At 34.2% G+C, this 12,631-nt stretch overlaps 1 protein-coding gene and 1 long non-coding RNA gene across 2 annotated transcripts; one reads left to right on the top strand and one right to left on the bottom strand.

The window, feature by feature from the left end:
• Positions 1 to 1,822: 1,822 nt before the first annotated feature.
• On the top strand, positions 1,823 to 2,640 carry LOC114804396 (uncharacterized). Its single transcript, XR_008471939.1, has 2 exons — positions 1,823 to 1,956; positions 2,247 to 2,640. It is a non-coding gene; the product is annotated as an uncharacterized LOC114804396 (long non-coding RNA).
• Fasn_2 (fatty acid synthase) lies at positions 2,602 to 11,187 on the bottom strand. The gene is made up of 10 exons (XM_011189864.3): positions 10,854 to 11,187; positions 9,995 to 10,512; positions 8,052 to 9,869; positions 7,372 to 7,795; positions 5,966 to 7,243; positions 5,291 to 5,903; positions 4,959 to 5,233; positions 4,540 to 4,889; positions 3,375 to 4,470; positions 2,602 to 3,308 (listed from the first exon to the last, which is right to left on the bottom strand). Exons 1-10 carry the CDS (start codon positions 11,040 to 11,042, stop codon positions 2,631 to 2,633), a joined length of 7,239 nt encoding a protein of 2,412 aa, XP_011188166.2. The 5' UTR covers positions 11,043 to 11,187; the 3' UTR covers positions 2,602 to 2,630.
• Between the last annotated feature and the right edge of the window lie 1,444 nt (positions 11,188 to 12,631).

The following is a 12,631-nucleotide window of genomic DNA, read 5'->3' as shown; positions in this document are numbered from 1 at the left end:
AAACCAATGGCATTACGATTAAATGAAGACATCAAATAATTTTAGTATGAACTTTTTGCCATAAAAAAGTTTTTATTTAAAACTTCATCTTTATTTCACTTGAGTCATAGTATACATTGTACATATACATACGCATCAAATGTTCGAGTTATAATAAATGTTCATATAATTACGTTAAATATTGAAAATCCTTCGGAAAAAAATCAAAACGGTCCAAATTTTTACAGTTTATTAAACAATATTGATATATACGAAGTAGTTATGTGTGTACAGAGCAACGTCTGTCGGATCCCCTTGTTTATATAATTATTTACAAGTCAATATATTAAATATTTTTGTTAATTTATTTGCTGGCAATTGTTAATTGTAATACACCAATTCGGTTCTCATCCAGAGGAAGACAAACGTTAGGTTAAAAACAAGAGCTTTATTAAAATAAATTCAACAAAATATATATTTTTATACTCTCGCAATAATTAGCAACTTTTGAGAGTATTATAGTTTTGTTCACATAACGGTTGTTTGTCACCAATAAATAAAAGAGTTAGATATGGGGTTATATATATATAAATTATCAGGATGACGAGTGGAGTTGAAATCCGGATGTCTGTCCGTCCGTCTGTCCGTGCAAGCGATAACTTGAGTAAAAATTGAGATATCTTAATGAAGCTTGGAACACATGTTCCTTGGGACTGTGAGAGGGTTGGGCAAAATCGCAATATTGTCACGCGCACAAAATGGTGAAAACCAAAAACACATAAAGTGTCATAACTAAGCCATAACTAAAGCTATAATAGTAAAATTTGGAATAAAGGATCGCACAAAGGATCGAAAGGCGCATATTTGGATGTAATGTTTTTTGGAAAAGTGGGCGTGTCCCCACCCCAAATCGGTTATTTGTATATATCTCGCAAACCAAACTTTCTTCAGTCGATTCTCTTACGTACCCCACCACACACCATGAAAATAGTTGAAATCGGATAATAACCACGCCCACCTCCCATACAAAGGTCAAGTTGAAAATTACTAAAAGTGTGTTAACTCACTAACAAAAAACGTCAAAAACAATAAATTTTACAGAAGAAATTCCAAAAGAAAGCTGCACTCAGATTTAAAAATTCCATCTGTTGCCTTCACTTTATAATATATACATAAGGAACCAATGAAGTTAGCGAAATAAAACTTTACATAATTACTGTATATGATCTGTGGCATCACTTGTGAAAAAGTTGTCGAAATCTTTTAAATCTATAACTTTTCAAAGCCCCGGATATCGAATATGTTGAACTCAGCGCTTAAGGCTAAATTTTAACCGAAAATATGGGTAAATCTCTTAGATAATTTAATGTAATTCAGAGGAAATTGTTTTCTTCTAATAGTGTTCTGTTCCTATCTCCTAGCTCCCATATACCTAATTATAGGTTTTTCAAAAATACGGTGGGCTTTATTCTTATATGTATTGGTTATTATGTGAGATATCTTAGGAAAATTAAGTGAGCGTATAGTCTTGGATATAGTGCACCTTGCTGGTGAAAATGAATGAAATCGGTTCAGGAATTACCTCAGCCCTCATATACTATATATGATGATTTTCGTTATTCTATTAAACTTTATGCTGAATTTATGGGTAAATTTGTGTGTTATGTAAATACAATTTCTTCAATAAATTGCGAGAGTATAAAATGTTCGGTTATATCCGAATTTAGCCCTTCCTTACTTGTTTATATACTGTCCATTCGTATCAAATATACATAATTTTATTTTGAACAACAATTCCGTTCAATTAAATCAGTAAGAATATGTTTTTCATGATTTTACCACAACTAATTTGATTGCCAATATATTAAATATTTACTTATTTATTTTATCTGAATTTTTTTTAACCAAAGTTGGCGACATTTTTCAAATTGAACATTTGAATGATAATTTTCAAATTGTTGTGAATTCTTTAAAGTCGTAAGTATTGGTTTATTCCATTTAAAAAATATAGCATTTTCCAAGCTAATCTAAGTAATAGTTTCAGAAAAACACCTACAAATTGCGTAGATTGTATTACAATTTTACCCACATCAAATATGAAATAGGTATTTATATGAAAATACATATGAAACATTTGTATAGTTTGACAACACAAATGCAATCAGAGTAGTTAGAGTAGATAGCCTTGCTAATTATACGATACTATCGTTATTCGCAAATAAACATTCGATAGTTGAAAAAATTGCATCATTCGATACTATCGATAGTTTTGCAGCTCCAATATTCAGGTTTATCTTCAAGATGTTTTATGGGCACCAGAGTAAGCCGATATCACAAACGTCCACATCCACAAACTTCAAGCGATTTTTAATAAAATACTAAAAATGATGTTTAACCTTGCCTTGGTAGAACAGGGGATGCACGTTATTGAACAATGATCGAATCTCTAACCTTATATAGTGGTGATCTAAGAGCGATGCATTACTTTTTTGATTTTTTTCTCACATACAAAATTTTGAACACGTTAAATTTTGTTTTAACAGTATAGTAAGTATACGTAGTTTTATTGTAAAGGGCATTTAACTATGTATTATGAGCATACAATGTAAAACTAATTATATATGCAATAAAATAAAGAATACGAGATTTTATTAAACCACAGGAACGATTGGTTTCACATCACGTATGTATTCTTCAAAGTTTTTATCTTCTTGGAGGGATGGATCCATTTCATTAATTATTTGCGGAAGAATGGGGTTATCCAACATAGACGTATGGTTTCCTTCAATAACTTTCAAAACCACTTTTCCTGTAGTAATTTTTGACAAACAATAGTCATCTTCTATGTCTTGTAAAGATACCTCTGCTGGTCTTACTAAAACTATGGGTGTTGAAAGTATATCAGTAGTTTCTAAATCATAGTTTGCGGCCATTCGTATACGTCGGAACATTGCATGCACCATTTGCTTTGCGTATTCTTCGCTATATAAATCTTGTTTGCTTACGTATTCCATAAACTTAATCATCTTCTCCGTTAGTTCTTTACGTGCACCAAACTCTAAAGCCACTGATTCTTGGATTTCTTCCGGAAATATTTGTTTTACAATACTGGAAAGGAGTAAGTTATATAGATCATTGTCGCTGTAATCTTCACCAAGATGTGCTAGTGTTAATTTTTTTAGGAAATGTGGCGATCCGTCGATGAGCAAGAGTTGTCCTCGATAACCAGCCTTTTCCAGCATTGCAGCTAATTTCAGTGCAATAAATGAGCCATATGAATATCCAATGATATAAAACGGTTCTGTAGATTTTAATTCTGCCTTGACATTCTGCAAATAGTAAAATATACCAATTTATTAACAATATTAATCTGAGACTAATGAATATTTGCATACTTCAAAACATTTTTCAGCTACTTCCTTAACTGTTGTACATTCACTAAACTGGTGGAGTTGTAAAACATTTGTGTTATTCTTTATATATGATCCCATATTATACCAGGCTTGTCCTGCTGTACCCTCTAACCCCGGTATTATAATGTTTGGCGGCATAGACTGTTTTGTGGCATCTGCCGCTGTCTTCAGGGGTACCATAATCTCATTACAACGTGTTTCGTCACCCAAATTTCTTAATAAGATTTCCATTCCTAAAAGATTACTATCTGAAGCAAATATCATTTTAACAACCTCCGTACTTTCTTTCTCGCGAGCATCTGCATATTCTTGTAGTTTTTGGAAAGTAAGGGCACGTAAATCTTGTGGTGTCAATATAAGATCGAAATCTCTTTCTAAAGTTTGCTTAATTTCGACAGCCATGAGGGAATCCATCCCCATTTCCGAAAGTGTTGTTCCCAGTGAAATAGATTTTAAATCACGTATGCTCATAATATTCATGACTGTATCCAGAATGCTTTCATTACCTAAGCGTCCGGTACGTTTTTCAGCAACTACCATACTAGAAACTATTGCCTCTGGAGTAGATAACAATGTGTCCAACTCATATAGGCAAGATGAAATGCGTTGCTGCAGAGTTCCGCCAATTTCCATGTCGATTTTATCTTCAGCCATATCTGCTACTAAACCAACTTCACCGACCGCTCCCCATTGGATTGCTTTTCCTGGATAACCATCTTTAACCCGATTCTCAATTATACGTTCCATTATAGAATTACCCATGCCATAATTAGATTGTCCAGCATTGCCTCGGCCGCATGATACACTCGAAAATACGACGAAATGTTCAAGATGCGGACAATGTAATCGTGATAGTTGATCTAAATGTTTTGTTGCCATTGCTTTAGGTGCAAAGCTTTCTAAAAACTTTTCCTTCGTTTGGTTTGTAAATATTCCGTCTCTCAAAACAACAGCTAAATTGAAAATTCCACCAACGGGTCCTACATTTTCAGCAACTTTAAGAAGTGCCATACAACCCTCAACCGTGCTAATATCCAAAGTACTAACAGTAACTTCACAACCATAGGTTTTCCATAATCTGCAAAACAAATATTGTAAACATTCGATTTTTAAATGACAAAGAAATTAAATTCAAATTGTAACATACGCTATTCTGTAGGCTTGATAGTCTTTCGATATACCACGGCTGGAGCTCATAATCAATTTACGTGCTCCTCGTATTACCATCCAATCTGCTAATTCTAAGCCAAACCCGCCTAAACCACCCGGAATTATATAGCTAACGTCCGGTTTAAAGTAAATTTGATTCAATACTTTGACTGGTAACGTTGCTTTCGAATCGGGACTTTCTCGAACTTGAATTATAGCTTTTCCAATATGCTTTCCTCCTATGAGATGCCTGAATGCATGTTCAATTTCATGTGCATGGAAAATTGTACTTGGAAGCGGTTGAATGATTCCTTTTTCAATGTCGACATCAACCATATGTTTCAAATACTGCAAATAAAATATGTATATATATGTAAATATAAAACGATTACAAAATTGTGATGAATTTAAACTTACGAGAATATCCTCATCGGAGGCAAATTCCAATCTATCGGCCAGTACAGCATGGAAAGTTATCTCTTTAAGAAAACAGCTCATTCCGAGTTTGGTGTCATTCGACATATCGAACTTTCCGATTTCTAAGAAATGTCCACCGTGCCCCAAGCAGCGAACTGATGCCAATAACTTATCTTCAGCCAGAGAGTTTAGTACAAAATCGACGCCCTTGCCATTCGTTTCATGCTGTATCATGGTTTCAAAGGATGTATCTCGAGAATTGCCAATATGACTTTCTGAAAATTTATTGAGACTTTTGAGTGTTTTCGTAATTGGAAGCGTTTAACAATTACCTTTTAATTCGGGAAATGTTTTTAGTAAGAATTGTTTTTTTACATCAGTGCTGCAAGTCGTAAATACTTCAAGATTGTATGCCAAAGCGACTCGTATGGCGGCAAGACCTACTCCACCAGTTCCAGCATGAATAAGAATACTCTTTCCCTTTCGAATATCGGTTGTCATGAAGAAAGCGTAGTATACTGTAATGTAGACAACTGGCACGGTAGCAGCTTCTTGGAGAGTCCATTTATCTGGAACATCCCATATGAATTTGGACGGCCTTTCGTTATACGATGCAACACCAGCTTTTGCTACCATACTCATAACACGTTTACCAGTATGCGTATTTATTCCGGAGAATTCCAAGCCTAATACGCATAGCTGATCAAGACGACTACTACCGTATAATTCAACAGCCAATCGACCAGTTGCTAGCATAACATCTCTGAAGTTAAGTGATGAGTACACAATTCGAACAGAGCAATTATTTATGTCCAAAGGTCCCTCCAACCAACGTAAAGTGGATAAATCACCCCGTTGCATAACGTTTCCGTAAATATGATCACTTCTTGGCTTTGGCGATTCATCGCTAAGTAACTGCAAATGTCTATAAGATCCCCATTGACCCTGGTTTAAAAATACAGTTATAACATAATCATACATAGTTTTTAAATGAAGATAATAAATACCTGACGATATACATTAATAGCAAGTCCTAAAGCGTATTGGCTGTTATAAAAAGTATTTGCCAAATCAAAGGCAGGTGCATTATTATCATCAATATAAAAGCACGAAATGAGATTGCCATCTGGCTCCTTACGTAAGCAGTTCACAAGTCCAATAATACCATTTGAATTTTCGTTGAAGGAATAAAGAATTATTGGTGTTTTATTGGCAAGGCTTGTTTGAATTTGAGTAATCCATTCAAATTCATTATCTTCTTCAGAAACTTTCACAACTAATGGCTCCAATATGGGTTTTTTCCCAACCTTTTGCAATAATATTACTTGCTCATCACCCATCAAACGGATATTTGCTATTACATTGAAGTTTTCAAAATATGTTGAACTATGTGGGTATATGAACTTCTTTTCTCTTGTGACTAAATAACCATTTTCAGCTAAACATTTGTATACTGCTGTTACTACTGTAGCGTTTTCCTGATGACTCAAATCATTGGCAATTATAAAATGACAATTGGTTTGATTGACGAATTTCGCGTTTTCTATATGAACTCCGGCTATATCATCAACTTGTTGATCTGTGAAAAGCAGAAAATCACCTGTTACCAGTGGTAAATCTTCAATTGCTTCTACAAATTTCGATACGACCGGCTCTTTATTAGGCGCGCCAACTTCCACAACTTTTATTTTCAATAAAGGAGTATTTTCCAGGGCTAACTGGACGCACATTCGAATTGCTTCTGAAATATCCAGAGTTGGTGTTGGAAAATGTGATACAAATTGATATGTCTCGAGCACAGGTAATCCGGGCGCTTTCCGTCTCTGTACTGGACTTGCGTGTAGCCCAATTAGTTCAATACCACCAGCAACAATTCGATCATATTTTGGCTCAACGTAAACATCAAAAACTCTGTTTTCTGGATCCATTTTCGTCATGAGGTCAAAATGATGAGGGCCATTAATCCTTAATTTTCGTATTTTAGTTGGTATAAGTAAAGTACGAGAATCCGTTCCCAAAATTTCAATTTGTAGCATAGCATCCATAAATGTTACCCAATTATACTTCCATTCTACTTTTCCATATAAGCCATCTCCACGCGCTAGTTGCACTGCGCGAAAAGCACCATTATAATGATATCCTCGCAGCCTTAGTTCTTTGTAAAAGTCTTTCTTTGATAACATTGGGAATTCTGAATCCTTATGTGGTTCATAAATATTTGGTATAGTCGGATTTTCAACTTCACTTATTCGTCCTGTAACAACCAAGTTTCCGGATTCGGTAATCTATTAAATATATAATCGCGACATTATAATATCGATATCGAAAAGATTTGTAAATGTATGTATTTATAAATATACATGTACATATATCAAAATGTCATTCAAATAACTGGTATTATTAAAATGCATACCTCGAATTGTCCAGTTCCGTAGTGAATCATGACATTCAGTTCGACACTTCCATTCAAAGTCATATTTGTCGCACGTAAGAAGCGTACATCCTCGAACTCAACTGGAACATCCATATAGCTTGGACCATGATACATCAAAGAAAATGTTTCCCAAACATATTGTAGATAGCAAGTAGCCGGTATTAGTATTTTTCCATCAATAACATGCCCACTCATAAATTCCTCATTATCGCTACTTAAGTTTATTTTGTATAAACGCTCTCCACTCGATTTAGTTTTCATGTTCTCATATTTCGTTACAAACCAGTCTTCACTATGATCCCAACGAATTAATGAGCTTATGCCAGGGGTACCCTTTGACACTGGGAATTCAATTTTAGAATATAAATTTTCTACGGAGAACGTAACTCCATTGCTAAACAATCTGAAACATAATATTTTATGATTAATATCTAAGAGCGATAAACATATCAACTTATTTAACTATTTTGTGAAATAGATGTTCAGTAAGGAGGTTAATTAAAAAAACTTGCTATACAAATATTCATAATTGAAATGTATATGAAAATAATTCTATATACAGCTTGATACTATTATGAAAATATTAATTGAAGATAAGGCATTTTGCCAAATTTCCATGCATAATATTGTTCAACTTTTCTGTTAATATGTGTACTTACTTTCCTAACGCCGTGAGGAAAAACAAAGAGTTATTTTTATTGTTCCTTTGTGTAAGTGGAATATGAATGCCATTGGGCATTGATCGTTTCACAATCGCTTGTAGTAAACCGTGGGGTGCGATTTCAATAGTTATAGCATTTTTTGGTAGCATTTCAAATGTTTCTTCAAATAATACGCTATTCAAAAGGTTGTTGGCGTGATACTCTGCAGAGCATAAATTACGTCCAAGCTGTTCCCATTCTTGTTTAGGTACACTTGTGCTCAACCATTTTGTACTTCTAGGTTTTGGATCTGGTATTATTTGTTGCAAATATTTTAGAAAGTCAGGGCCCATGTGAGCTATGTAACGGGAGTGGTAAGCAATATTTGAGCAAGGCACCTCTTTGGCAAAAATGTCTTTAGCCTTTAGCTCCGCCACAAATTTTGCTATATCTTCAGCTGGTCCGGAAATGGTACAAGATTCAGAACTATTCCGACAAGCTACCTCAATGCCATCAGGAAGCATATTGACAATCTTTTTATAGCCCATTCCCACAGCTGCCATTGAACCTTTTATTTTCTCAATTTCCAAACTGACTTTTCCACGATAATATGCAGCGAGAATCATTTGCTCTGCAGTAAAGCATCCATCGGCATAGCCGCAACCCAATTCGCCAACCGAATGACCAATAATATAATCGGGCTCGATGTTCAATGAGCGCAAGAGATCAACCAAACCAATTTGGATTGCGGCTATGCCTACGAAAGAGTGCATTATATTGTCGAATGTATTAGTATCTGTGGATGTGAGTATGTTGATTAAATCAAGTCCCTTGGATTGTAGCGTTTTATGACTCTGCTGAATGGATTGCCAAAAAGTAGGAATCTGGAGTAATGACGCTCCCATTTCAGTCCACTGTGAACCCATTCCACTAAATACCCAAACGATAGGACGTTTTATACCAGTAAAATGGAGCACGTCTCTAACGAGTGTTTTTACTTGATCCGTTCCATTTTTCGCAAATACCCCATATCCACGAAACACCATCCCGGAAACTTCCTCCTTTTGAATATTATGTAGTAAAGCAACAAATTCGGCATCCAATGGCTGTTTTTCTATAGCGTTGAATATATGATTGACGGATTCCTCAGTCCTTCCAGCCCATGTTATTAATCTTGGTATGTCATCGTTTGGTACACCGCAATTTACTTTTTGTTTGTCAAAACCTTTTAAAAGGGCATGGGCGTTGGCACCACCAAAACCAAAAGAATTCACTCCTATATATGGTTTCTTCAGGTCAACGACATCGTTTACCACAACTAGACGTCCTTCTGACAAAGCAGTAATTTCTGGTTTTACTTCAGTGAAGTTAATATTTGGCGCAATTTTCCCATTTTCAAATGCAAAACATGCCTTCACTAGAGAGCAAATACCGGAAGCCGCTTCTGAATGGCCGATATTTGATTTTACAGAACCAACTAATAGTGGTTCCTCACGTTGACTACATAGTACACTATCAATTGCTCGACATTCTTCGGGATCTCCGACCACAGTTCCAGTACTGTGGGCTTCTAAGTAACCCAAATCGTTAGGTTTAATATCTATTTCATTATAAAATTCAGCAATCAGTTGTTCTTGCAGTTTTCCAGAGGGGTAAGTAATGCCTTCCGGTTTATACCCATCACAATTGGTCTTTGAGTAAATAACACTCGCATATATGCGTTTAGCATCTCGTTTACGCTGTAGGAATAGACAATTTATAGCTTCAGATCGAGTATACCCAGAGGCATTTTTATCAAAAGGTCTGCAGTAACCATTAGGAGCAAGTACACCAAGTCTGCAAAAATTAAAAAAAAATCAAAATCAAGTACCTATTCTCACTATATTACTTATATGTATGTATATCGTCCAAACCAAAAAATAGGACTGCTGGAGCATTAATAAAAATATAAGTGCACGTACCTGGCAAACTGAAGTGTTACAAACGGATGCAATATTAAATTCGATCCACCAATAATAGCTGCATCTATTTCACCATTACGCAAAGCGGAGAACGCATTGTCTAAGGCATACATTGAGCTAGAACATGCGGTATCCAATAAAAAGGATGGGCCTTGTAAACCCAAACAATAGGATATTCTATTTGCCATCATCGCACGACTGCATCCTGTTATACCAAAACCACCCGAAGACACCTTTTCATAAAACCACGTTTTCTCCGACTCAGATATACAGGAACCAATGTAAACCCCAGTTTTTGTACCACGTAGACTCTTCGGATTTATGCCTGCGTCTATTACAGCCTCATAGGCAGTCTCGATTAAAATACGCGTTTGAGGATCCATTGTGTGGGCTTGTTTGAAATGTACACCAAAAAATGTTGCGTCGAATTTTTCCAAATCGTAAATTTTTCCAGATCGCTTTGGAATCTCGGGATTGAAATGTCGCCAACGCCGCTCATCATCATCCACCATATCAACCTGAAAAATAATCATATAACAATTTATTATATTCACAAACGCTTAAATAAAAAATTAAAGTTATTTAGATATTTCTTTTAAGCAAAACTTTCAAATCACACTTTGGAACAGATCACTGTTTTTTTTTGTTTTTTCAAGCATTGTGTTTTAATGATTGTAAAGTATAAACTGAAGCACAAAAATTGTTTTTGAAGTCGATACTCCATAGAAAACCAACACATTTGTGTTAGAAAAGTAAACAGTTTTTTTAATCATTTGGTATTTCCAACTTCACATTTAATATATGTATATCACACTTTCGTTTACATGAACCAATATTGTCCTTTTATTTTAATGTTCACCTTATTGTAGAGATTGAACTCATACTCCTCAATATTATGAGAGTTTGGAAATTTCCCAGCCATTCCGGAGATAACAATTTCATCGCCTTCGGATTCAGGAAATGATCTTGAATATTTTTTATTTTTTTTTAAGTTTGATTCCTTATTTAAGGAAATATCCAACTGTTGTGTTTCATTATTAGACGACATGATTCTATTTCAAAATTAAACACTGGAATTTAGTACAGGATTTAAAAATTGTCCTGATTGATCACACTGAACTTAACGTTTACACAAAAGCACCGGGCGTATGCGCACGAATTGCCAAACGAATAGCAATTGCTTAAGACTTCAAATGATCCAGCTACTTTTATAATATGTATTTACGTTCAAAACCCTGCGATATATACATAATTGGGCAGGGCAGACGAGTGCAGGGCATAATTGCTTAGTGCGGTTTCGGTTTGTTCTATTGACACAATGGGTTCAACATAGCAACATTTTAATTAAAATCTATTTATTAGCACATACATTACTATAAGCATGTGCATAAGAGCGAACCTATACATTGTACATTGATATGTATATGAAAATAATGTTCGTTGACCCAAAGTAAATCGAAAGTGTTATTCGATTTTGTTTTGTACTTTTCGCGTTATAAAAAAGGTAAATGTGAACTCTTAAAATGACTATGAATAAAACAAGTACGTTAATGTGAATTTTAAGAAGTAGTACGAGAAACTTTCTTTTAAATTATCCAACGGCGTATTTTATTTCAATTACATACATACATGCACACGAGTATGTGTTGTAGTCAACAGAACGTATTCCTATTAGGGATATGACTAAAATTTTTAGGTGAAAAAATAGAAATAGAGATCTAAAAATGTATACCGTCGCCTACTTCATTGTCCGTATTAATTTTGAGAAATGCTCTCGAGTACATCTTTAGTACATCTCAAACTTAAGTTAAATGACTTTTTCAACAAAAAAAGGAAAAATGAAGGATGATTAATTTTCATAATATATCAACTACCGATATATCTTATATCGCTATTTTGAAATTCTCATAATTGAGAACCACAAAATTATAACAAAATGTATTTATTTCGATAAATTTATTACACTAGTTAAAAACATTGGAAGAAAATATTCGAAACCACACATACCCCTTATTTAAAAATCTATGAATATTTGAAAAGAGAAAGTATAATAATTCCAGGTAAATAAACACTTAATATATTCGGTATTAAGGGAAATTATGTGGACATTAACCTCAAATTGACGTCGCTTAGTTTTTAAATATATGTACATACTTTCAGTCTTAAGTACAGACATGAGTTTTAAGGCAATTATTTTAGATAATGGATTACAGAATTTCAACAATTTTGGGAATTTCGGAATATACAGAAAACTCATCCGAAGCAAGTTTTATCTGCATAAAATTTTGGTTAAGTGATTGCCCAAAGAATGAGCACAAGACCGAACCGCAATTATAACGCCGTCGGCTTTCTTGACTATTAAATAAATAATGTTATACAAACATATATACACATAAGTATATATATTATGTAAACACAAAGCTAAGTAAACATTAATAATAGATTGGATGAATTAACATTAGATTTACGAAACCCGTCAATTTGATGGGTTTGCGATTTAGTGCTTAAAACTTCTTAACATAGAAACAGTATTTTTTAATTATTAGCGCACATTCATTGTGAAATTTACATATATAAAATGTATTGAAGATAATGGCGAATAAAAATTTATAATTTTTTATAAATACATAATTTCCA

Source organism: Zeugodacus cucurbitae, chromosome 2, assembly GCF_028554725.1.
Source record: "Zeugodacus cucurbitae isolate PBARC_wt_2022May chromosome 2, idZeuCucr1.2, whole genome shotgun sequence".
NCBI classification, from domain to species: domain Eukaryota; kingdom Metazoa; phylum Arthropoda; class Insecta; order Diptera; family Tephritidae; genus Zeugodacus; species Zeugodacus cucurbitae.
The sequence above is the reverse complement of the archived record's forward strand: the minus strand, read 5'-3'. Positions and strand labels throughout refer to the sequence as shown.